We start from the raw sequence: 27,384 nt of genomic DNA on the forward strand, positions 1-27,384 counted from the left end.
ATGTTTTCAAGATCTTTAGCACATATTCAAACTGAATAAGCAAAAACATGATTAAATACAAGGAGGTGATCACTATCTGCAAGTTAACTGCTGTAGATTAACCCTTTTCATTAAATGTAGACATTTTCATTGTTTTAATGGCAGATCTGATTTTATTAACAGTTTGGTGAAAAATGACTCTCTATACTTAACATCTACCAGTCCTGTTTTCCTGTTCACAATCTAAATAGATACTTAGCAACACATTTAGGGGCCATTTTTAATTTAATTCCACAGCTAAAAGGACTAGATAAACCCAGACAAGACTTATTACAGAGTACACAAAAACGTATTGAATGAAACACTGGTTTTGTGCATGGGCAGGTTCAAATCCTTTAAAACGCCATACACACATTCCTCTATGGTTTTGGAACACAACAAGCTAAAGGGCCATTATAAATGATAAAAGGACATGCTCTAAATCGTTAGATTATGTAACTTTGAAACTAGGGACCCTGTAATGTGTTTAACGTTTGCAAAGGGCTTAAACACATAGTTAAATTAAATGCGAGCAGTATTATCATATGTCCAATTCATGCACTCACTGCTTACCATATGACCTATCTGCCCGGGTGCTTCTATCACTATGAAAAAAAATAAATGTAAGGAATAGGATCACTTGATGCAAAAGGTCTCCTAATGTTTATTCAGAGAACATCAATATAATACTGATTACATGTCAATGTTTTAACGATTATATCGGCTATTTTCAAGACATTTCAACAACCATTAACTAAATAGACAAATTCCCAACTATTTAACACTTAAACCCCTCATAATGTGACCATTAAAATTGCACCCATATGATGTCATAATGACACTGTACAAAACAACCTAATGACCACTACAATTGCATAAAAACAGCAATATTTATTCCATCAATATTTTTGGAGAAATAGCATAGTAATAATAAACCTATTTAGGCATTGACAATATTATTTATAAAAATACAGTGACCAGCAACAACTATCATTGTATACGCAAGTACATTACCTCTGTGTTTCAGCAAAAGCAGTCTCATTCCAGTGCAGATATGTCACATGAGTGGCATACCACCCGCATTTTATTAAAGGGACAGTCTAGTGCAAAATAAACGTTCATGATTCAGATAGGGCATATCATTTTAAACAACTTTCCAATTTATTTTTATCACCAATTTTGGTTTGTTCTCTTGGTATTCTTAGTTGAAAGTTAACCCCTTAAGGACAAGGCCATTTTTCAATTTCTTTCCCTTAAGGACCAGGGCTATTTTTACATTTCTGCTGTGTTTGTGTTTAGCTGTAATTTTCCTCTTACACATTTACTGTACCCACACATATTATATACCGTTTTTCTCACCATTAAATGGACTTTCTACAGATACCATTATTTTCATCATATCTTATAATTCACTATAAAAAATAATAAAATCAGGAAAAAATGGAAAAAACACACTTTTTCTAACTTTGACCCCCAAAATCTGTTGCACATCTACAACCACCAAAAAACACCCATGCTAAATAGTTTCAAAATTTTGTCCTGAGTTTAGAAATACCCAATGTTTACATCTTCTTTGCTTTTTTTGCAAGTTATAGGGCAATCAGTACAAGTAACACTTTGCTATTTCCAAACCACTTTTTTTTTAAATTAGCGCTAGTTACATTGGGACACTAATATCTTTTAGGAATCCCTGAATATCCCTTGACATGTATAAAAAATTTTTTAGAAGACAACCCAAAGTATTGATCTAGGCCCATTTTGGTATATTTCATGCCACCATTTCACCGCCAAATGAGATCAAATAAAACAAATTGTTCACTTTTTCACAAATTTTTTCACAAACTTTAGGTTTCTCACTGAAATTATTTGCAAACAACTTGTGCAATTATGGCATAAATGGTTGTAAACGCTTCTCTGGGATCCCCTTTGTTTAGAAATAGCAGACATATATGGCTTTGGCGTTGCTTTTTGGTAATTAGAAGGCCGCTAAATGCCACTGCGCACTACACGTGTATTATGCCCAGCAGTGAAGGGGTTAATTAGGGAGCATGTAGGAGCTTCTAGGGTTAATTTTAGTTTTAGTGTAGTGTAGTAGACAACCCCAAGTATTGATCTAGGCCCATCTTGGTATATTTCATGCCACCATTTCACCGCCAAATGCGATCAAATGAAAAAAAACTTAAAATTGTTCACAATTTTAGGTTTCTCACTGAAATTATTTACAAACAGCTTGTGCAATTATGGCACAAATGGTTGTAAAAGCTTCTCTGGGATCCCCTTTGTTCAGAAATAGCAGACATATATGGCTTTGGCGTTGCTTCTTGGTAATTAGAAGGCCGCTAAATGCAGCTGCGCACCACACGTGTATTATGCCCAGCAGTGAAGGGGTTAATTAGGGAGCTTGTAGGGTTAATTTTAGCTTTAGTTTAGTGTAGTAGACAACCCAAAGTATTGATCTAGGCCCATTTTGGTATATTTCATGCCACCATTTCCCCGTTAAATGCGATCAAATAAAAACAAGCTTGCAAGGTTAATTTTAGCTTTAAAGTAGAGATCAGCCTCGCACCTGACACATCACACCCCCTGATCCCTCCCAAACAGCTCTCTTCCCTCCCCCACCCCACAATTGTCCCCGCCATCATAAGTACTAGCATAAAGTCTGCCAGTACTAAAATAAAAGGTGGGTTTTTTTTGTTTTGTTTTTAGCATATTTACATATGCAGATGTGTAGGATCCCCCCTTAGCCCCCAACCTCCCTGATCCCACCCAAACAGCTCTCTAACCCTCCCCCTCTACCTTATTGGTAGCCATCTTGGGTACTGGCAGCTGTCTGCCAGTACCCAGTTTACTAAAAAAATGCTTTATTTATTCTGCAGTGTAGCTTACCCCCCCAAAGACCAACCCCCCACCCCCTCCCAGATCCCTTAGATGCTTTTTTTTAAATTACATTTTACCCCACTGTATCCCACTTTTATTCAAAAAAAATTCTGTAGTGTAGCCGTTCCCACCCGCTTCCACCCTGTGCATGCCCCCGCCCCCCATGCACGCACGCACGCACACTCCTGGCTATCCCGCCCATGATCCCGCCCCCCTCGACATCATAGGGCACATCGATGGCCGCCCACCCGCCTCCCACGTCAGCTCCCACCCACCAACGATACCGGCCATAGAGTGGCTCTCTCTGAATCGGATGGCCAAGGGGTGTTATTGCAGGATGCCTCGATATCAAGGCATCACTGCAATAACTGGAAAGTGGCTGGAAGCGATGAGGATCGCTTCCAGTCGCTTTAAACCCCTAATGTCGTACAGGGTACGTCGCTGGTCTTTAAAGACCAGTTTGTGCAAGACGTACCCTGTACGACATGAGTCGTTAAGGGGTTAAACCTAGGAGGTTCATATGCTAATTTCTTAGACCTTGAAGGCTGCCTCTTATCTGAATACATTTTGACAGTTTTTCACAGCTAGAGGGCGTTAGTTCATGTGTGTCATATAGATAACACTGTGCTCATGCACGTGGAGTTACCTAGGAGTCAGCACTGATTGGTTAAAATGCACGTCTAATTTTACATTCTTGCATTTCAAATAAAGATACCAAGAGAATGAAGAAAATTTAATAGGAGTAAATTAGAAAGTTGCTTAAAATTTCATGCTCTATCTGAATCACGAAAGAAAAAAATTGGGTTCATTGTCCCTTTAAAGTGTTAGTGCTAAAACCATTGAAACTTCATATATGACTAGTTTGACCATATTGCCGCTTTAAAAAGGGACATATATCAAAAATACTTATGTCCGGGCTGTTTTCAGGGCTGTTTAAGGAAATGTTTTGTATAAGAACCCTGACATATGTATTTTTCATATGTGTCCCTTTTTAAAGCGGCAATATGGTCACCCTATATATGACATGTAGGATAAAGTAAACTAAGACAGGAGTAAGAATGATTCCCATGATGGTTGTTTCTGGAGTTTGATCACAGACGGCTAGATTTGGAGTTTTGTCGGTAACGACCCGAAAAACTAACGCCTGCTTTTTTCTGGCCGCACCATAAAAATAACTCTGGTATTGAGAGTCCACATAAAGGCTGCGTTAGGCTCCAAAAAAGGAGCGTAGAGCATTCTTAACGCAGCTTCAACTCTCAATACCAGAGTTGCTTACGGACGCGGCCAGCCTCAAAAACGTGCTTGTGCACGATTCCCCCATAGGAAACAATGGGGCTGTTTGAGCTGAAAAAAAACCTAACACCTGCAAAAAAGCCGCGTTCAGCTCTTAACGCAGCCCCATTGTTTGCTATGGGGAAACACTTCCTACGTCTGCACCTAACACTCTAACATGTACCCCGAGTCTAAACACCCCTAACCTTACACTTATTAACCCCTAATCTGCCGCCCCCCGCTATCGCTGACACCTGCATTTTATTTTTAACCCCTAATCTGCCGCTCCGTAAACCGCCGCTACTTACATTATCCCTATGTACCCCTAATCTGCTGCCCCTAACACCGCCGACCCCTATATTATATTTATTAACCCCTAATCTGCCCCCCACAACGTCGCAGCCAGCTACCTACAATAATTAACCCCTAATCTGCCGACCGCAAAGCGCCGCCACCTACGTTATCCTTATGTACCCCTAATCTGCTGCCCCTAACACCGCCGACCCCTGTATTATATTTATTAACCCCTAATCTGCCCCCCCACAACGTCGCCTCCACCTGCCTACACTTATTAACCCCTAATCTGCCGACCGGAGCTCACCGCTATTCTAATAAATGGATTAACCCCTAAAGCTAAGTCTAACCCTAACACTAACACCCCCCTAAATTAAATATAATTTACATCTAACGAAATTAATTAACTCTTATTAAATAAATTATTCCTATTTTTTTACAACAATTTTAAACTAATTACACCTACTCTAAGCCCCCTAATAAAACAACAAAGCCCCCCAAAATAAAAAATGCCCTACCCTATTCTAAATTACTAAAGTTAAAAGCTCTTTTACCTTACCAGCCCTGAACAGGGCCCTTTGCGGGGCATGCCCCAAGAAGTTCAGCTCTTTTGCCTGTAAAAAAAAACATACAATACCCCCCCCCAACATTACAACCCACCACCCACATACCCCTAATCTAACCCAAACCCCCCTTAAATAAACCTAACACTAAGCCCCTGAAGATCATCCTACCTTGTCTTCACCTCACCGGGTATCACCGATCCGTCCTGGCTCCGATATCTTCATCCAACCCAAGCGGGGGCTAGACATCCACTGAAGAAGTCCAGAAGAGGGTCCAAAGTCTTCATCCTATCCGGGAAGAAGAGACGATCCGGACCGGCAACCATCTTGATCCAAGCGGCATCTTCTATCTTCATCCGATGACGACCGGCTCCATCCTGAAGACCTCCACCACGGACCCATCTTCTTCCGGCGACGTCCAACTGAAGAATGATGGTTCCTTTAAGGGACGTCATCCAAGATGGCGTCCCTCGAATTCCGATTGGCTGATAGGATTCTATCAGCCAATCGGAATTAAGGTAGGAATATTCTGATTGGCTGATGGAATCAGCCAATCAGAATCAAGTTCAATCCGATTGGCTGATCCAATCAGCCAATCAGATTGAGCTCGCATTCTATTGGCTGTTCCGATCAGCCAATAGAATGCGAGCTCAATCTGATTGGATCAGCCAATCGGATTGAACTTGATTCTGATTGGCTGATTCCATCAGCCAATCAGAATATTCCTACCTTAATTCCGATTGGCTGATAGAATCCTATTAGCCAATCGGAATTCGAGGGACGCCATCTTGGATGACGTCCCTTAAAGGAACCGTCATTCTTCAGTTGGACGTCGCCGGAAGAAGATGGGTCCGCGGTGGAGGTCTTCAGGATGGAGCCGGTCGTCATCGGATGAAGATAGAAGATGCCGCTTGGATCAAGATGGTTGCCGGTCCGGATCGCCTCTTCTTCCCGGATAGGATGAAGACTTTGGACCCTCTTCTGGACTTCTTCAGTGGATGTCTAGCCCCTGCTTGGGTTGGATGAAGATATCGGAGCCAGGACGGATCGGTGATACCCGGTGAGGCGAAGACAAGGTAGGATGATCTTCAGGGGCTTAGTCTTAGGTTTATTTAAGGGGGGTTTGGGTTAGATTAGGGGTATGTGGGTGGTGGGTTGTAATGTTGGGGGGGGGGTATTGTATGTTTTTTTTTACAGGCAAAAGAGCTGAACTTCTTGGGGCATGCCCCGCAAAGGGCCCTGTTCAGGGCTGGTAAGGTAAAAGAGCTTTTAACTTTAGTAATTTAGAATAGGGTAGGGCATTTTTTATTTTGGGGGGCTTTGTTGTTTTATTAGGGGGCTTAGAGTAGGTGTAATTAGTTTAAAATTGTTGTAATATTTTTCTTATGTTTGTAAATATTTTTTTATTTTTTGTAACTTAGTTCTTTTTTATTTTTTGTACTTTAGCTAGTTTATTTAATTGTATTTATTTGTAGGAATTGTATTTAATTAATTTATTGATAGTGTAGTGTTAGGTTAATTGTAGGTAATTGTAGGTAGTTTATTTAATTAATTTATTGATAGTGTAGTGTTAGGTTTAATTGTAACTTAGGTTAGTATTTATTTTACAGGTAATTTTGTAATTATTTTAACTATTTTAGCTATTAAATAGTTCTTAACTATTTAATAGCTATTGTACCTGGTTAAAATAAATACAAAGTTACCTGTAAAATAAATATTAATCCTAAAATAGCTATAATATAATTATAATTTATATTGTAGCTATATTAGGATTTATTTTACAGGTAAGTATTTAGCTTTAAATAGGAATAATTTATTTAATAAGAGTTAATTAATTTCTTTAGATGTAAATTATATTTAACTTAGGGGGGTGTTAGTGTTAGGGTTAGCCTTAGCTTTAGGGGTTAATACATTTATTAGAGTAGCGGTGAGCTCCAGTCGGCAGATTAGGGGTTAATAATTGAAGTTAGGTGTCGGTGATGTTAGGGAGGGCAGATTAGGGGTTAATACTATTTATTATAGGGTTAGTGATGCGGATTAGGGGTTAATAACTTTATTATAGTAGCGCTCAGGTCCGCTCGGCAGATTAGGGGTTAATAAGTGTAGGCAGGTGGAGGCGACGTTGTGGGGGGCAGATTAGGGGTTAATAAATATAATATAGGGGTCGGCGGTGTTAGGGGCAGCAGATTTAGGGGTACATAAGGATAACGTAGGTGGCGGCGCTTTGCGGTCGGCAGATTAGGGGCTAATAAGTGTAGGCAGATGGAGGCGACATTGAGGGGGGCAGATTAGGGGTTAATAAATATAATACAGGGGTCTGCGGTGTTAGGGGGAGCAGATTAGGGGTACATAAGGATAACGTAGGTGGCGGTCGGCAGATTAGGGGTTAAAAATTTTATTCGAGTGTTGGCGATGTGGGGGGACCTCGGTTTAGGGGTACATAGGTAGTTTATGGGTGTTAGTGTACTTTAGAGTACAGTAGTTAAGAGCTTTAGAAACCGGCGTTAGCCCAGAAAGCTCTTAACTACTGACTTTTTTCCTGCGGCTGGAGTTTTGTCGTTAGAAACAGCAGGAGCGTGCTACACTTAGTCTTATGGCGCGGTCGGGCTGGGTTGTGACTATACAGCTGGCCCGATGCGCTGACTAAAAAAAACAGACCCGCTCAGCAGAGATCAGAGAGCGGGTCTGTAAAAGCACATGTTTTTAAAATATTAAAAGGGAAAAAAGGGTTTTATAACTATAGCAGTAAAATAATGGTATATAATTCTGCACTATGTGCAGAATTATATAACATTATTTTTTAGGTTTACTGACACTTTAATGAATAAAAGTCCCCTTTATTTGTTTCAATAGTCAATCCTAGCGTTTGTAAAACGCTAGGATTGACTTTCACTTTGTTTGCTTCTTGTTATGAGAGCCTTTCTTTTATTTTATGTTTTACTTGATGTATCAATATGTGTATAATGCTATATGTATTACTATATTTACTACTAGAAACCTCTATGGTCAGTGACATATGATTTCAAATGACTTGTGATTTTCAAAAAATAATATATTTTAACATGCTGTGCCGGGATATGTTTAATGCTCTGTTAATAAACTAAAGGAGAAAACATTACTTTTGGTGCTGATGTTTATTTTATGCTAATAAATGTGTTGGCTATACCAGTCTGCTAGCCTTGTACCATTTCACCAGCCACCTGTGCCAGGAAGTAAATCTTTATGACATGTACAGAGTACAGAATTTCCATGTATGTAATCATCATGTACATAATGTTTTAATGATTTCATTATACTTTTCTTTATTCACTTGCAATCTCTTAAGAGGAACTAAGAGGAGGTAATGGCAACACTATTCTGATCAACTATTTTAAGTATTATTTCCAGGTTTTGTAAAGACTGTAGTTCATCATGTACCAGTCTAGCAGTAGACTGTAGTTCATCATGTACCAGTCTAGCAGTAGACTGTAGTTCCTCATGTACCAGTCTAGCAGTAGACTGTAGTTCATCATGTACCAGTCTAGCAGTAGACTGTAGTTCATCATGTACCAGTCTAGCAGTAGACTGTAGTTCATCATGTACCAGTCTAGCAGTAGAATGTAGTTCATCATGTACCAGTCTAGCAGTAGAATGTAGTTCATCATGTACCAGTCTAGCAGTAGACTGTAGTTCATCATGTACCAGTCTAGCAGTAGAATGTAGTTCATCATGTACCAGTCTAGCAGTAGACTGTAGTTCATCATGTACCAGTCTAGCAGTAGAATGTAGTTCATCATGTACCAGTCTAGCAGTAGACTGTAGTTCATCATGTACCAATCTAGCAGTAGACTGTAGTTCATCATGTACCAGTCTAGCAGTAGACTGTAGTTCATCATGTACCAGTCTAGCAGTAGACTGTAGTTCATCATGTACCAGTCTAGCAGTAGAATGTAGTTCCTCATGTACCAGTCTAGCAGTAGACTGTAGTTCATCATGTACCAGTCTAGCAGTAGACTGTAGTTCCTCATGTACCAGTCTAGCAGTAGAATGTAGTTCATCATGTACCAGTCTAGCAGTAGACTGTAGTTCCTCATGTACCAGTCTAGCAGTAGAATGTAGTTCATCATGTACCAGTCTAGCAGTAGACTGTAGTTCCTCATGTACCAGTCTAGCAGTAGACTGTAGTTCCTCATGTACCAGTCTAGCAGTAGACTGTAGTTCCTCATGTACCAGTCTAGCAGTAGACTGTAGTTCATCATGTACCAGTCTAGCAGTAGACTGTAGTTCATCATGTACCAGTCTAGCAGTAGAATGTAGTCCATCATGTACCAGTCTAGCAGTAGACTGTAGTTCATCATGTACCAGTCTAGCAGTAGACTGTAGTTCATCATGTACCAGTCTAGCAGTAGACTGTAGTTCATCATGTACCAGTCTAGCAGTAGACTGTAGTTCATCATGTACCAGTCTAGCAGTAGACTGTAGTTCATCATGTACCAGTCGAGCAGTAGAATGTAGTTCATCATGTACCAGTCTAGCAGTAGACTGTAGTTCATCATGTACCAGTCTAGCAGTAGACTGTAGTTCATCATGTACCAGTCTAGCAGTAGACTGTAATTCATCATGTACCAGTCTAGCAGTAGACTGTAGTTCATCATGTACCAGTCTAGCAGTAGAATGTAGTTCATCATGTACCAGTCTAGCAGTAGAATGTAGTTCATCATGTACCAGTCTAGCAGTAGACTGTAGTTCATCATGTACCAGTCTAGCAGTAGAATGTAGTTCATCATGTACCAGTCTACCAGTAGACTGTAGTTCATCATGTACCAGTCTAGCAGTAGACTGTAGTTCCTCATGTACCAGTCTAGCAGTAGAATGTAGTTCATCATGTACCAGTCTAGCAGTAGAATGTAGTTCATCATGTACCAGTCTAGCAGTAGACTGTAGTTCATCATGTACCAGTCTAGCAGTAGACTGTAGTTCATCATGTACCAGTCTAGCAGTAGACTGTAGTTCATCATGTACCAGTCTAGCAGTAGACTGTAGTTCATCATGTACCAGTCTAGCAGTAGAATGTAGTTCATCATGTACCAGTCTAGCAGTAGAATGTAGTTCCTCATGTACCAGTCTAGCAGTAGAATGTAGTTCATCATGTACCAGTCTAGCAGTAGAATGTAGTTCATCATGAACCAGTCTAGCAGTAGAATGTAGTTCATCATGTACCAGTCTAGCAGTAGACTGTAGTTCATCATGTACCAGTCTAGCAGTAGACTGTAGTTCCTCATGTACCAGTCTAGCAGTAGAATGTAGTTCATCATGTACCAGTCTAGCAGTAGACTGTAGTTCATCATGTACCAGTCTAGCAGATGATTCCCATACTGTGCTTGCTGCCCCTGAGCAGGACATAGCCTCTCAGCCAATCAGGAGCAGCTGCCAAACATGGTTAAACCCTTTATTATTACATCACTTACTTTCACTATCTGTTCAGTATAGCTTATTGTAACTGTTTTCAATCTATTTTTTTATGATATTGCAATGTGTCCTCTTTTAGTTCTAAACCTACAAGTGAATGTATATATTGGTAGTAAATAAACCAACAGATATATAATTTGCCAAACACAAAAGGAAATAGCATGAAACTAATTGACATGCAACATTCTGCAAAAAGCAAATATGCATAATTATAATAATAATGTTTCCTTTGTTTTTTTCTCTTTCAATTGAACGTTTTTCTCAAAAAAGAAGAGGAAGATTTCAGTGAAGATGGACAGGGTAATTTTATTGGTATGTGTGTTATATATAGATAAAATCAGCCGTTTTTAATCTAATATTTGATTTATTACAGTCCATATTTCTGTATAATTTATTTAATGTCAACAGTGCATTCCAGTTTTAATAAGAAACATTTTAACAATGCACATTATTAGGAAAAATGCTTACTTCAGTATTTAGAACATATAGAGCATATGTGTGTATGCCTTGTGAGATTTTCAGGCCCATTTATCAAGCTCCGTACAGAACTCGAAGGGCTGTGTTTCTGGCGAGACTTCAGACTCGCCAGAAACACAACTTATGAAGCAGCGGTCACAAAGACCGCTGCTCCATAACCCTGTCCGCCTGCTCTGAGCAGGCGGACAGGAATCGCCGGAAATCAACCCGATCGAGTACGATCGGGTTGATTGACACCCCCCTGCTGGCGGCCGCGAGTCAGCAGGGGGCAGCGTTGCACCAGCAGCTCTTGTGAGCTGCTGGTGCAATGTTAAATGCGGAGAGCGTATTGCTCTCCGCATTTAGCGAGGTCTTGCGGACCTTTTCCGCATTGTCGGATCAGGTCCGCAAGCCCTTTGATAAATGGGCCTGATTCACTCAACTCGTAACGAGAAGGTCCTTTAGTGCAGGCCCTGGGATCCGCTGTGCTAAGTCTTCTATTATCGTGGCCAGGGCTCTGTGAAGAAGAGGACCAGGTAAGCGCAGTTCTCAAGTGCAGTTCTCGAGTGCGCACACGGTAAGTATAAGCTATAGGTGAACTTTTTCATCTGTAGCTTAGGAATATTTACATTTGTTAACAAAAATGAATGTAAATGTTCTGCGAATATTCAGTATTCATTTTGTTTAAAACAAAATGAATACCGAATAGTGCAGCCAACGAATATTCGGGGAAACAAATTTCCTTAACTATTCATTACGATGAACCAAATTTTTGGGCTGGGCTGCACATGTTTAATAGGGACTGAGCCTTCACAGAGAGCTGGTGGTAAAGCAAAAAGGGCCATCGCTGACACATATAGTATCACTGCATACTCTGAGGAGGCGAGGTCTCTGAGTGTGGGTGTAACATATGCACAGTAAAAAGCTGTCACTAAAACAGTGATAGCTTCGAATACGCACATTTTTGATTAGATATCAAATTCAAATTTGACGATATCTCTTTAATCAGTCTTTTCATCAATTTGACTGTGCCCCTTTAATTCCCTACTTGTAGGGTATTAGGTATTAAACATTACTGACAATTATGATCCTGTTTAAACCATTAGCATTACAATGCAAAGTCATCATCATTAATGGGACATGAAACCCAAAAATTCTCTTTTGTGATACAGACAGAGCGTACTATTTAGAAAAAGATTCCACTTTACTTCTATTATCAAATTTGCTTCGCTCCCACGATATTCTGTGCTGAAGAGATACCTAAGTAGGCATCTGGAGCACTACATGTCAGGAAATAGTGCAGCCATCTAGTGCTCTTGCAATTGGATAACATTCTTGCAAAACTGCTGCCATATAGTGCTCCAGAAATGGGCTGACTCCTAAGCATATGTCCCTGCTTTTCAACCAAATATACCAAAAAGAATGAAGAAATATTGATAATAGAAGTAAATTAGAAAGCTGTTTAAAATCACATGCTCTATCTGAATCGTGAAAGAAAAAATTTGAGCTTCATATCCCTTTAAGCCTGTGTGCCTTTGTTTTATTACCCGATAGAAAGAGTGAGAAAGTATAAGCACTTAAAGGGATAATAAAGTTTGCACACAAGCGCTAAATCCGACACACGCAAAAAGCAGAGCTTCGAATATCGTGAACACATTAACTCTTTTTACTCTTTCTTTTTACCTCAGATCCCCATATATCGTTGGAAAGGTTAGGTGCTTAGATGCCTGAGATATAGGCTTCTAAGCAGCATGACCACTTTCCTTATCTTGTCCATTGTGATTTTTAAATAAAGTTGCGCGGTGAGCCCTGGCGATGCCTGTCACTATACAGGCCCGATCGCCGGGGTGGGAGTTGAATGTTGATGGGAGCCCCCAGATTGCTCTCAAGGTAGGTGAGTACTAGCGACGGCTCTGAGCCGTTGTTAGCACTCAAGGGGTTAAGAGGATGGATTGTCTGATTCAATACACATGTACATACACACATATATACTGTGTATACAGGGGTGTATTAATGCAAAGACCAACAAGGCCAGTGCCTAGAGCGGCAGATTTTGGGGGGCGGCATTTGTCCCAAGTGACTGAATATTTGGGCATGGTTTTTTTTTTAAAAAAAAAATGTATTTTGATCGTGACCGGCTTTTTGCCGAGGTCACGTGACATTTTTTATCTGCCGCCCGCCTTCCTGTCTGAGTCTGACTGTTGAGAAGAGAACATGAAGCTGCACATGGATTGCGTCATGCACTTGCACAGTGCAGGTGATCTCCTCCCAGGCCAGACTCTGAATGCCAGTGACATAAAGACGACAGTCACAGTGGGATGATTGGGATCGGTGGAGGAGGTGGCTGACCCGACTGACTTAAAGGTGGCTGACCCGACTGACTTAACCAGGTAGGAGCAGGGCACGGGGCAGCTCGGTACTGCTGGGAAGCGATAGCGTTACATTCATTGTCATTGTGTAGTGGTAGTGTTAATTTCAAGTCAGCCTAGCCAGGAAAATATTATTTTTAGTCATTTTTTCCTGGCTAGGCTGACTTGAAATTAATGCTACTGCTACACAATGATGATGATCGGATCCCAAATGTTTATTTTGCATTGAACTGAGCTAACAGCCTAACACACTCCATGTGGTAATAATTACTTCTACGATCCACCACATGAAGATCAGTGTTAGCACAGCTCACTGCAAAATAAACATACACAATATGCTACATAAACATAATGCAGGGTAACTGTATCATTGCCAGCTAAGCAACAGTCTGATAAATATCTTGAGATAAATATAGTGGAGGGATTTATTAAAGTGTCAGTGTTAGGAAGTTTTCTGTAAAATGATAAATTAATGCTGTAGCTGAGAAATCTTTCTCTGCAGAGACAGAAGCCCTGGGTGGTATATATATATATATATATATATATATATATATAATTGTGTGTTACAGGACAGGACACAGAACTCGTGCTGGGCCTAGTATATTCAGCAAGCAAAGCACCAAGTGTGATTTATTGCAGGAGAGCTCAAACTAGTGTGTGCGTATGTGTCTGTGACTATGTGTCTGTGTGTGCCTGTGTATATGTGTGTGTGCCTGTGTATGTGTCTGTGTGTGTGTGTGTGTGCCTGTGTGTGTGTGTGCCTGTGTATGTGTGTGTTTGTGTGTGTGTGTGTGTGTGTGCCTGTGTATGTGTGTGTGTGTGCAAGTGTTCTGTAAAAACAAAACAAAAAAACATATTATTTCCTGAGCAAAAAAATATTATGCCTAAAACAGAGGGAGTGTATATAAGTATAATATGTAGCAAGTTCAAACTGTACTAAATAATAGATTATATTTTTTTAATCCAGCCTCTCTGGGTGCGTTGAAAGTGCACAATTTTCAGAGGTAAACTGCAGGATAAGCAGGCCAAATACATAGCTGTACACTGCATATTTGTTAATTTAGAGTTAAATGTCTCTTAAACAGTAATTTAGAATTGATTAAAATTGTCAGAATTTCCAGTTTAGACTTTAAAAACAAGTCCTGGGTAAATTAAAGCTTAGACAAAATAGCCTTAAACAAATACCTTATCAAATAATGAAATGACCATATATTACTGTATTATTCAAGACATTTGTATCTGACTAAATATTGTGTAAAGTTTTTAAACTAATGTTGGTAATTGGGTTTGGACTTGCTACTGTAAGCTACCTAAAGATGTTTTGCTTTTTTATAGCTGGGTTTCGAAGAAGTATGCGCCTTTGCCGCAGAAAGTCCCACGGCAGCCAGTTAACCTGCTACTCCCGCTGCCCCAGCAGCAGCTGCTACCATTCAGCTACTGCCCCCTACGAGGAGGTTGTGCGATTTCAGAGACGGCAATGTGATCGCTATAGACTCATTGTTCTCGTTGGTATGTTCAAGTTTCTCTTTCTGAGTCGTTTCTTTCACTGTGAAGTTTTAGATTTATAAATAAAACAGAATTTAAACTACCTATAGGAACTATGACTCACTTCAAAGGTTTGATACATGACGTACTACTTAGATTAAATAAATAAATAAATACCTAAATACAAATAAATAAATACCTAAATACATATAAATACCTAAATACATATAAATAAATACCTAAATACATATAAATAAATAAATACCTATAAATAAATCAATCAAGAAAAAATATTTTGACATTGAGCAGATAAAATATTTTGATAAAAAGAGAAGGTGCAAGATGCCGATTTGGAGTGACATCTTGTCCCAGTATATTAAGATATAATTTTCTTACTTTAGAGATGCTTTGCATCAGCTGAGAAACACAAGATTGTCAATAAAAGGTTATTCTTTTTCTAAAGAAAGTATTTTTAAAATTACATATCTGGACCAATGTACTTTCTGTTAAGTTGAAAATAAATATGTTACTAAAGCACTTGTTTCAAGCTCTAGCTACTGTAATGGATAGAAGTGCCATTTACCTCTTACAATATAAGATTTATCATTTTATCTTAAATGCTAAAGGAGCACATGTTTTTAGGACATATTTGCAAACCAGGACATCCTGAAGCACCACATCTTTGAGCTTTCAATAAGGTAGCTCATGTGGTACAGGCAGTGGTGGTTCTAGAAACCTTATTATATGGGGCAAACAATCCTGGGTGGAATCACAAATGTTCTATGTGTGGGGGCAAAGTGGGATGAGGTGTAGTTACAGGTGTGTGCAATGGGTGGGGGCAAGGTGGGATGAGGTGTAGTTACAGGTGTGTTCCATGGGTGGGGACAAGGTGGGATGAGGTGTATTTACAGGTGTGTTCCATGGGTGGGGGCAAGGTGGGATGATGTGAATTTACAGCTGTGTTCCATGGGTGGGGATAAGGTGGGATGAGGTGAATTTACAGGTGTGTTCCATGGGTGGGGACAAGGTGGGATGAGGTGTAGTTACAGGTGTGTTCCATGGGTGGGGGCAAGGTGGGATGATGTGAATTTACAGGTGTGTTCCATGGGTGGGGACAAGGTGGGATGAGGTGAAGTTACAGGTGTGTTCCATGGGTGGGGGCAAGGTGGGATGAGGTGAAGTTACAGGTGTGTTCCATGGGTGGGGCAAGGTGGGATGAGGTGAAGTTACAGGTGTGTTCCATGGGTGGGGGCAAGGTGTGGGATGAGGTGAAGTTACAGGTGTGTTCCATGAGTGGGGGCAAGGTGGGATGAGGTGTAGTTACAGGTGTGTTCCATGGGTGGGGGCAAGGTGGGATGAGGTGTAGTTACAGGTGTGTTCCATGGGTGGGGGCAAGGTAGGATGAGGTGTAGTTACAGGTGTGTTCCATGGGTGGGGACAAGGTGGGATGAGGTGTAGTTACAGGTGTGTTCCATGGGTGGGGACAAGGTGGGATGATGTGAAGTTACCGGTGTGTTCCATGGGTGGGGCAAGGTGGGATGAGGTGTAGTTACAGGTGTGTTCCATGGGTGGGGGCAAGGTGAGATGAGGTGTAGTTACAGGTGTGTTCCATGGGTGGGGCAAGGTAGGATGAGGTGTAGTTACAGGTGTGTTCCATGGGTGGGGGCAAGGTGGGATGAGGTGTAGTTACAGGTGTGTTCCATGGGTGGGGGAAAGGTGGGATGAGGTGTAGTTGGAGGTGTGTTCCATGGGTGGGGGAAAGGTGGGATGAGGTGTAGTTACAGGTGTGTTCCATGGGTGGGGGAAAGGTGGGATGAGGTGTAGTTACAGGTGTGTTCCATGGGTGAGGGAAAGGTGGGATGAGGTGTAGTTACAGGTGTTCCATGGGTTGGGGGAGGTGGAGATGCAGGTGTTCTGAAGGCAGAGCCAGGTGGTTTGGGGTGTGGTTAGGTAGCTGTGGGATGTGACCTGCCTAAAAAGACAGGGATTAGTAATTTTTACCTTTTTACCCTCCTCAGTGCAATAGGGGTGCAAAATAAAACCACCACAGGGCACAAGTAGTTTTTTTACATAAACACACTGATCCACACCAGAGAATAATTTCTTTCTTAAAAGTGATGTGATTGACATGCTAAAAACCCAGCTGAAAAGTAAAGAGATATTGGGATAGATATACTGTAGGAATACAGGTGTTTAGATGTACTGCAACATGTAGCAACTGGATTGGGAAGCTGCCGGAAGCAATATAGAAAATGTAAACTGAGAAAAAGAAAATAAAAGTGGATATAAGGCATGGAATGTGTGATAATATTTTTGTATATAGAGGTAAATAAGGAAATAAGTAGTGAGAAAGATTAAAGGGACAGTTCCCCCAAAACATTTCTCCCCTTTAAATTGTTCCCAATGATCAATTTGTCCTGCTGCAGTGTATTTAATTGTTTACAAAGAGCTCCTTTACCCTTTTTGGCATTTGAAATTGCTGATTTAGCCTGTGGTATCCTCACCTATAGTAAAAGTTTGTATACTGAAGTTTCAGCTATTGAATTGCCTTATTAAACACAGCCAGCAGAAGAGATTACACTCTCAGTAAATTGCAGGATAGTTAAGTAATAAAATTATAATTTTCCATTGTTCTGTCTAAGTATTGAGCTTTGGTTTTCCAGACAAATATAAGATAAGTAAGCAAGTGTGTGTACACAAAGTGATAACATAATGAGATCTGATATTACCTGAAGCTCAACCCATTGTAATAGGCTGTGGTTTAAAAGCACAAAACCAGCTACTTCACATACACAAATAAACCTGAAAATGCATAAATATAAAAACAATTTTACAGTGTACTGTCCCTTTAAGAAAGAGGAGAAGCTTTGAAGTGTTTAGAAAAAGATGCCATTAATTAGGTGGAAACATTGGGAAGTGAGTGAGTAAAAGCTTCCGGAGAGAACTAGAGAAAAGTGGGAATAAGGATGAGTGAAAACAGATGAGAAGTAAAAAAAAGAAATGTCAATTCTAAAAATCTAATACCTAACCCTGTCAGTAAAGATTACACATATATTTCAAAAACACACACAACTTGTTCAAGAATTGTTGCACACAAGTTATTAAATATAATAATAGATGTAAAAATCATATCAGATAATGCTTCCATTTTATAGACTATAGACAGGAGCCAATATTTATATATCACACTTCATTTCTCATATTTTCATTATAATCATCAAAACTTGAAACTTTCCTACAAAATAAATAACGAGGGTGGTATGAATTATATAATGTAGATCAATGGTTTTCAAATCTGTCCTCGGGCCACCCTAACAGGCCATATTTTCAGGATTACGTTGGGTGAGAGCAGGTAATATAACCAGCGTATGTGCAGAAAGTGTCATTTGTTTGGTAGAACAAATAGTCCTGTGGATGTTCGTTTTGGACAATCGAATGTTGATAAGAATTTAAATCCATTAAAATTTGGTAATCAAATGTTATTTCCAGTTTTGAAATGTTGATAATTAGATTGGATATCCACATTCGAAATTTAATATGTAACATTTGATTTAACAAATAATATTCAGAAGTTCAATGGTTCACGTGGTAAAGAATTTAGTAAATTGATATATAATAGATACAAATATATTAATTTGAATGTTTCTATTTTGAATATTGCGTAATTTGAATATTACATTTTAAAAAAGCATTAGAAATACTAATACAAATATATAAATTTGAATTTAGTTATTTCAAATATTGCATAATTTGAATCAAATTATTAAAAAAATTCAAATCCAATATTATATTTAAAGAAAGCATTAGAAATACTATTATATTAAATAAATGTTAGAATGTTGTAGAAACATTCAAAATTTGAAAAAAACAACAACAACAACTCACCCATCCCTACTAATGAGCTGATTTCGCCAGTACTCTAGTTCAGATATCTTCAAAATCTGACCTGTTAGGGAGGCCTGAGGACAAGTTTGAAGACCAATGATGTAGACTATCAGGGGAAATCAGAAATGTATTGGGAGACCTTTAAGGGGAGATAGTGGGACTCAAAAGGAAAAAAAATGTGTAAAGACAATTGTCTAATACTTATAGTAGATCTCTTGAACCTATCTCATTATAATTTGAGTAAATATGTAACTGCTATGAAGCAAAAGGAAAAAGAGGCAAAACATGAAAAGAGATAGCAAACTATTTTAAAAAAGTAGTTACATTTTGAATTGGAAAATGAGGTGGAAAGTGAACTGGGAATAGAGGTGACAAAAAGTGGAGAAAAAAGTAAAGTACAGCTCAAGAGAGGTTAAGGCAGAAAAGGGAATAAAGGGATTTAGAAGTAATATGGAGAGCAATCAAGATAGGGGAGTAGGAAGTAATAGGGGGAGTAATTAGGATAGGGGAGTAGAAAGTAATAGAGAGATTAATCAGGATAGGAGAGTAGGAAGTAATAGGGAGAGCAAGATATGGGGAGTAGGAAGTGATAGGGAGAGTAATCAGTATAGGGGGGTAGGAAGTGATAGGGAGAATAATCAGTATAGGTGGGTAGGAAGTGATAGGGAGAGTAATCAGTATAGGGGGGTAGGAAGTGATAGGGAGAATAATCAGTATAGGTGGGTAGGAAGTGATAGGGAGAGTAATCAGTATAGGGGGTAGGAAGTGATAGGGAGAGTAATCAGTATAGGGGGGTAGGAAGTGATAGGGAGAGTAATCAGTATAGGTGGGTAGGAAGTGATAGGGAGAGTAATCAGTATAGGGGGGTAGGAAGTGATAGGGAGAGTAATCAGTATAGGGGGGTAGGAAGTAATAGGGAGAGTAATCAGTATAGGGGGGTAGGAAGTGATAGGGAGAATAATCAGTATAGGTGGGTAGGAAGTGATAGGGAGAGTAATCAGTATAGGGGGTAGGAAGTGATAGGGAGAGTAATCAGTATAGGGGGGTAGGAAGTGATAGGGAGAGTAATCAGTATAGGTGGGTAGGAAGTGATAGGGAGAGTAATCAGTATAGGGGGGTAGGAAGTGATAGGGAGAGTAATCAGTATAGGGGGGTAGGAAGTGATAGGGAGAGTAATCAGTATAGGGGGGTAGGAAGTAATAGGGAGAATAATCAGTATAGGTGGGTAGGAAGTGATAGGGAGAGTAATCAGTATAGGGGGTAGGAAGTGATAGGGAGAGTAATCAGTATAGGGGGGTAGGAAGTGATAGGGAGAATAATCAGTATGGGGGGTAGGAAGTGATAGGAAGAGTAATCAGTATAGGGGGTAGGAAGTGATAGGAAGAGTAATCAGTATAGGGGGTAGGAAGTGATAGGGAGAGTAATCAGTATAGGGGGTAGGAAGTGATAGGGAGAGTAATCAGTATAGGGGGTAGGAAGTGATAGGGAGAGTAATCAGTATAGGGGGTAGGAAGTGATAGGGAGAGTAATCAGTATGGGGGGTAGGAAGTGATAGGGAGAGTAATCAGTATAGGGGGTAGGAAGTGATTGGGAGAGTAATCAGTATAGGGGGTAGGAAGTGATAGGGAGAGTAATCAGTATAAGGGGTAGGAAGTGATAGGGAGAGTAATCAGTATAGGGGGTAGGAAGTGATAGGGAGAGTAATCAGTATAGGGGGGTAGGAAGTGATAGGGAGAGTAATCAGTATAGGGGGGTAGGAAGTGATAGGGAGAGTAATCAGTATAGAGGGTAGAAAGTGATAGGGAGAGTAATCAGTATAGGGGGTAGGAAGTGATAGGGAGAGTAATCAGTATAGGGGGTAGGAAGTGATAGGGAGAGTAATCAGTATAGGGGGTAGGAAGTGATAGGGAGAGTAGTCAGTATAGGGGGGTAGGAAGTGATAGGGAGAGTAATCAGTATGGGGGGTAGGAAGTGATAGGGAGAGTAATCAGTATAGGGGGTAGGAAGTGATAGGGAGAGTAATCAGTATACGGGGGGTAGGAAGTGATAGGGAGAGTAATCAGTATAGGGGGGTAGGAAGTGATAGGGAGAGTAATCAGTATGGGGGGTAGGAAGTGATAGGGAGAGTAATCAGTATAGGGGGTAGGAAGTGATAGGGAGAGTAATCAGTATAGGGGGGTAGGAAGTGATAGGGAGAGTAATCAGTATAGGGGGTAGGAAGTGATTGGGAGAGTAATCAGTATAGGGAGTAGGAAGTGATAGGGAGAGTAATCAGTATAGGGGGTAGGAAGTGATAGGGATAGTAATCAGTATAGGGGGGTAGGAAGTGATAGGGAGAGTAATCAGTATAGGGGGGTAGGAAGTGATAGGGAGAGTAATCAGTATAGGGGGTAGGAAGTGATAGGGAGAGTAATCAGTATAGGGGGTAGGAAGTGATTGGGAGAGTAATCAGTATAGGGAGTAGGAAGTGATAGGGAGAGTAATCAGTATAAGGGGTAGGAAGTGATAGGGAGAGTAATCAGTATGGGGGGTAGGAAGTGATAGGGAGAGTAATCAGTATAGGGAGTAGGAAGTGATAGGGAGAGTAATCGGTATAGGGGGGTAGGAAGTGATAGGGAGAGTAATCAGTATAGGGGGTAGGAAGTGATAGGGAGAGTAATCAGTATGGGGGTAGGAAGTGATAGGGAGAGTAATCAGTATAGGGGGTAGGAAGTGATAGGGAGAGTAATCAGTATAGGGGGGTAGGAAGTGATAGGGAGAGTAATCAGTATGGGGATAGGGAGAGTAATCAGTATAGGGGGTAGGAAGTGATAGGGAGAGTAATCAGTATAGGGGGGTAGGAAGTGATAGGGAGAGTAATCAGTATAGGGGGTAGGAAGTGATTGGGAGAGTAATCAGTATAGGGAGTAGGAAGTGATAGGGAGAGTAATCAGTATAGGGGGTAGGAAGTGATAGGGAGAGTAATCAGTATAGGGGGGTAGGAAGTGATAGGGAGAGTAATCAGTATAGGGGGGTAGGAAGTGATAGGGAGAGTAATCAGTATAGGGGGTAGGAAGTGATAGGGAGAGTAATCAGTATAGGGGGTAGGAAGTGATTGGGAGAGTAATCAGTATAGGGAGTAGGAAGTGATAGGGAGAGTAATCAGTATAAGGGGTAGGAAGTGATAGGGAGAGTAATCAGTATGGGGGGTAGGAAGTGATAGGGAGAGTAATCAGTATAGGGAGTAGGAAGTGATAGGGAGAGTAATCGGTATAGGGGGGTAGGAAGTGATAGGGAGAATAATCAGTATAGGGGGTAGGAAGTGATAGGGAGAGTAATCAGTATATGGGGGGTAGGAAGTGATAGGGAGATTAATCAGTATGGGGGGTAGGAAGTGATAGGGAGAGTAATCAGTATAGGGGGTAGGAAGTGATAGGGAGAGTAATCAGTATAGGGGGGTAGGAAGTGATAGGGAGAGTAATCAGTATAGGGGGGTAGGAAGTGATAGGGAGAGTAATCAGTATATGGGGGGTAGGAAGTGATAGGGGGAGTAATCAGTATAGGGGGTAGGAAGTGATAGGGAGAGTAATCAGTATGGGGGTAGGAAGTGATAGGGAGAGTAATCAGTATAGGGGGTAGGAAGTGATAGGGAGAGTAATCAGTATAGGGGGTAGGAAGTGATAGGGAGAGTAATCAGTATAGGGGGTGGGAAGTGATAGGGAGAGTCATCAGTATAGGGGGTAGGAAGAGAAATGAGGAACAATCAGTAGGAAGAAAGGAAGGAGTTGGGTAGAAGTGAAATCTGGTAAGAGCTGAAACATGAGCAGAAATGGGAAGGGAAAGAGAAGCTGATAAAGGTTGGGAAATTACAGCCTCTTTCCCTTTCTTGCTCGCCCTTACCACGTTCCTCTCTAATTGTGAGAACTTAACAGACGCCTCTGTGATGCTTCTTTTCATTCTACTACACTCTTGTACCATAATAAAGATTAGGCACAAAGACACAAACTGCACACAAAGTTATCAGTTACATACACACAAATAGCAGCCGCACTCCAATGGCTCACTAATATGCTCACATTAAGAGCACATTTTCTTTTTCTCCCTTTATTTACTACAAAATATATTTAAGCTTCACCATATTACACCCACACAACATCTCCCTTCCCATATGTTATTAGATCTCTCACCTCCATATTTCACCCCCATATTTTACATTTCACCATCATGTTAATCTCCTTACAACACATTTCATTCCCCAACCCTATATGTCGTCCAAGTTGACCGCATGTTATCTTCTTCCCCCATAATTTATATATTTGTCATATTCCAATGCTCATTTCTAATCACTGTCTTTAATTTCTCCAAAAACTGTTTGACACAATTATATACACATAATGACATCTCATCTGAAAGAGACAGCCACTAGGCGCCATCCCATTAATATATCCATGACACTCACGCTGACCCACACACAACTTGTGTCCCCAAAGCTCACTCCTCTTCTGTAAAGCCAAAGCCTGATAAGAACTAGGACAACTTTGCAGCATGATGCAGCAGAAAGAGGGACAAAATGCAATATTCGTATTGAAAATAAAAAATAAATAAAAAAATAAACAAAACAATACAATTTTGGGCCTAATAATCAATGTTGTCACTACACTTGCTGTTTGTAGCATCCCAAATTAGCCCCTCAAATTCATGCTTAATATTATTGTTTATTTATAAAGCATCAACAGTTTACACAGCGCTATACAAAGGTATATTACAATCATAAGGGTATAAAACAGTAAGAGACCTTGCTTGACAACAAATCTATAAGCATCACTATTAGGAGTTATGAAACAAATAATGAAGTAATTTGCGTTTTGTTTTATTACAATGTAGGTCCTTCAGGAGTTGGAGTTAACGAGCTGAGGAGACTGCTGATATGTCAAAACCCCTACACATTTCAAAGTCCTGTACCACGTAGGTAAAACTTTTATTTCAAAATTAGAAGAAACAAAATCAGGTTGTGATGAAATTGGACATCATGTTTTGCTCATGAGGAAAAAAAGAGCCATTAACCCCTTAACGACCGAGGACGTGCAGGGTACGTCCTCAAAAAAAAGGCAGTTAATGCCTGAGAACGTACCCTGCACGTCCTCGGTGTGGAAAGCAGCTGGAAGCGATCCTGCTCGCTTCCAGCTGCTTTCCGGTTATTGCAGTGATGCCTCGATATGGAGGCATCCTGCAATAACCCCCCTTGGCCATCCGATGCAGAGAGAGCCACTCTGTGGCCCTCTCTGCACCGGACATCGATGGCCGGTATCGTTGGTGGGTGGGAGCTTACGTGGGAGGCGGGTGGCGGCCATCGGTGCGCTATGTGGAGTGGAGGGGGGCGGGATCGGGGGGCGGGAGCTACGGGGGCGCGCACGGGAGCGCGCGCGTGCACGGGGGTGGTGGGCGGGCGCGTGCACGGGGCGGGAGCGGGTGGGAACCGCTACACTACAGAAAAAAAAAAGTTAAAAAGTAAAAAAAAAAAAAACTTAAATGCAATCTAAGGGTTTTGGAAGGGGTTGGGGGTTGGTCTCGGTGGGGGGGGAAAGCTACACTACAGAAAAGGGAATTTAAAAAAAAAAAAGGCTCATTTTGTTACAAAACTGGGTACTGGCAGACAGCTGCCAGTACCCAAGATGGCGCCCATTATTGCAGAGGGGAAGGGTTAGAGAGCAGTATGGTGGGGGATCAGTGAGGTTGGGGTCTAAGGGGGGATCCTACACATCAGCATATGTAAATATGCTTTTTTTTTTTTTTTAAAAAAGGGCCAAATACCTTTTATTTTAGTACTGGCAGAGTTTCTGCCAGTACTTAAGATGGCGGGGACAATTGTGGGGTGGGGGAGGGAAGAGAGCTGTTTGGGAGGGATCAGGGGGTCTGATGTTTCAGGTGGGAGGCTGAGCTCTACACTAAAGCTAAAATTAACCCTGCAAGCTCCCTACAAGCTACATAATTAACCCCTTCACTGCTAGCCATAATACACGTGTGATGCGCAGCGGCATTTAGAGGCCTTCTAATTACCAAAAAGCAATGCCAAAGCCATATATGTCTGCTATTTCTGAACAAAGGGGATCCCAGAGAAGCATTTACAACCATTTGTGCCATAATTGCAGAAGGTGTTTGTAAATAATTTCAGTGAGAAACCTAAAATTGAGAAAAAATTAACGTTTCTTTTAATTTGATCGCATTTAGCGGTGAAATGGTGGCATGAAATATACCAAAATTGGCCTAGATCAATACTTGGGGTTGTCTACTACACTACACTAAAGCTAAAACTACCCCAAAAAGCTCCCTACATGCTCCCTAATTAACCCCTTCACTGCTGGGCATAATACACGTGTGGTGCGCAGTGGCATTTAGCGGCCTTCTAATTACCAAAAAGCAACACCAAAGTCATATATGTCTGCTATTTCTGAACAAAAGGGATCCCAGAGAAGAATTTACAACCATTTATGCCATAATTGCACAAGCTGTTTGTAAATAATTTAAGTTAGAAACCAAAAGTTTGTGAAAAAATTTGTGAAAAGTGAACAATTTTTTCTATTTGATTGCATTTGGCGGTGAAATGGTGGCATGAAATATACCAAAATGGGCCTAGATCAATACTTTGGGTTGTCTACTAAAAAAAAATATATACATGTCAATGGATATTCAGAGATTCCTGAAAGATATCAGTGCTCTAATGTAACTATCGCTAATTTTGAAAAGAAATGGTTTGGAAATAGCAAAGTGCTACTTGTATTTATGGCCCTATAGTTTACAAAAAAAGCAAAGAACATGTAAACATTGGGTATTTCTAAACTCAGGACAAAATTTAGAAACTATTTAGCATGGGTGTTTTTTGGTGGTTGTAGATGTGTAACAGATTTTGGGGGTCAAAGTTAGAAAAAGTGTGTTTTTTTCCATTTTTTCCTCATATTTTATAATTTTTTTTATAGTAAATTATAAGATATGATGAAAATAATGGTATCTTTAGAAAGTCCATTTAATGGCGAGAAAAACGGTATATAATATGTGTGGGTACAGTAAATGAGTAAGAGGAAAATTACAGCTAAACACAAACACCTCAAAAATGTAAAAATAGCCTTGGTCCCAAACGGACAGAAAATGGAAAAGTGATGTGGTCATTAAGGGGTTAAATCATTCCTAGTCACCACATGCAGCCATTATTCAAATGCATCTGCTGTTCTAGGTGTTGTAACAGTATCACCCCAGCGCTTACACTACTTAAAAGACCACTCGATTTAGTACTATTGCACAATGAACAAATGCATAATAAAAATACAATACAATAAAAAAGATTATTTCTTCTGGCAAATTACAAATTTTCCTTTAATTTCCCACCCCATGTCATCTGACGGCAATCAGCAAATCACAGACTCTTATACATATGCACTGTGAGCTCTTGATAAAGAAACTGAACTAGAAAATGTTTTTGTCTTTAATTGCATGTGCTATATCAATCCTGAAAGTTTAACTTTGACTTTAGTGTCGCTTTAGTTTTTTTGTATACAGATTGTGGTTTTTAGAGCTAAATCAAATAGTAGCTCAAATGATAAAGAACCACAAAATATGGTGCTGAAGACATTTCTTGACCTTAGCTACAAATTATACTGCAATATAAAAAATAAAAAAAACTGCTGACAAAAATGTTGTTTAAAGAGACATTGTATTAATACATGATGATAAGTTTAATACCATTTAAGATATTAAAATAAATAGATAGTAAGTCACAATCACTTTATAATTGGAACCATGTGTATTACTCTTAAAGGGACAGTCTACACCAGCATATTTATTGTTTTAAAAGATAGATAATCCCTTTATTACCCATTCCCTAGTTTTGCATAACCAGCACAGTTATATTAATACACTTTTTACCTCTGTGATTATCTTGTATCTAAGCAAACTGCCCCCTTATTTCAGTTCTTTTGACAGGCTTGCATTTTAGCCAATCAGTGCGGGCTCCTAGGAACTCCACATGCATGAGCTAAGAGGTGGCCTTCAAGGACTTAGAAATTAGCATATGAACTTCCTAGATTTAGCTTTCAACTAAGAATACCAAGAGAACAAAGCAAAATTGGTGATAGAAGTAAATTGGAAAATTGTTTAAAATGGCATGCCCTATCTGAATAATAAGTTTGTTTTGGACTAGACTGTCCCTTTATGTTAGGATGTCACATTTAGTAGTGTACCCATGTATTCAATTAATCTTAAAGGAGGAAATAAAACTTCTAAATTAATGCTCATTATATGTGTGTGTGTGTATATATATATATATATATATATATATATATATATATATATATATATATATATATATAATTTTATTATTTATAAAATATTTTAACAGGAAGGATACATTGAGATTTCTCTTGTTTTCAAGTATGTCCTGGGTCCACAAAACATTGCATTGATACAATAGGGTAGAATAAAATACAAAAACAATATTAATACATAATATATGCAAAATTTAACATGGAACAGGTAGGAAATATATAATGAACCATGACAGGTGCATTCTGTTTTGAGATATGTAGCGAGGGATCTCTTAAAGGATTTTAGACTTGGGGAAGGTTGTAAAGTGTGCGGGAGGTCGTTCCATAATTGTGGTGCTCTGTAGGAAAAGGAGGATCGAGCGGCTTTCTTTTTTTATGGAGGCAGACTAAATAATGTGCTGGTACTGGATCGGAGGTTATGGG

At 39.9% G+C, this 27,384-nt stretch overlaps 1 protein-coding gene across 1 annotated transcript in view; it reads left to right on the plus strand.

The window, feature by feature from the left end:
* Window positions 1–27,384, plus strand: part of MPP4 (MAGUK p55 scaffold protein 4) — a 127,552-nt gene that overhangs the window by 65,532 nt on the left and 34,636 nt on the right. Inside the window, exons 14-17 of the mRNA XM_053698698.1 lie at window positions 8,350–8,364; window positions 10,743–10,784; window positions 14,633–14,806; window positions 23,531–23,611. Coding sequence (XP_053554673.1) covers window positions 8,350–8,364; window positions 10,743–10,784; window positions 14,633–14,806; window positions 23,531–23,611 — 312 coding nt within the window. The remainder of the gene's footprint in view (window positions 1–8,349; window positions 8,365–10,742; window positions 10,785–14,632; window positions 14,807–23,530; window positions 23,612–27,384) is intronic.

The sequence above is a fragment of the Bombina bombina genome, chromosome 1 (genome assembly GCF_027579735.1).
Source record: "Bombina bombina isolate aBomBom1 chromosome 1, aBomBom1.pri, whole genome shotgun sequence".
Lineage (NCBI taxonomy): Eukaryota > Metazoa > Chordata > Amphibia > Anura > Bombinatoridae > Bombina > Bombina bombina.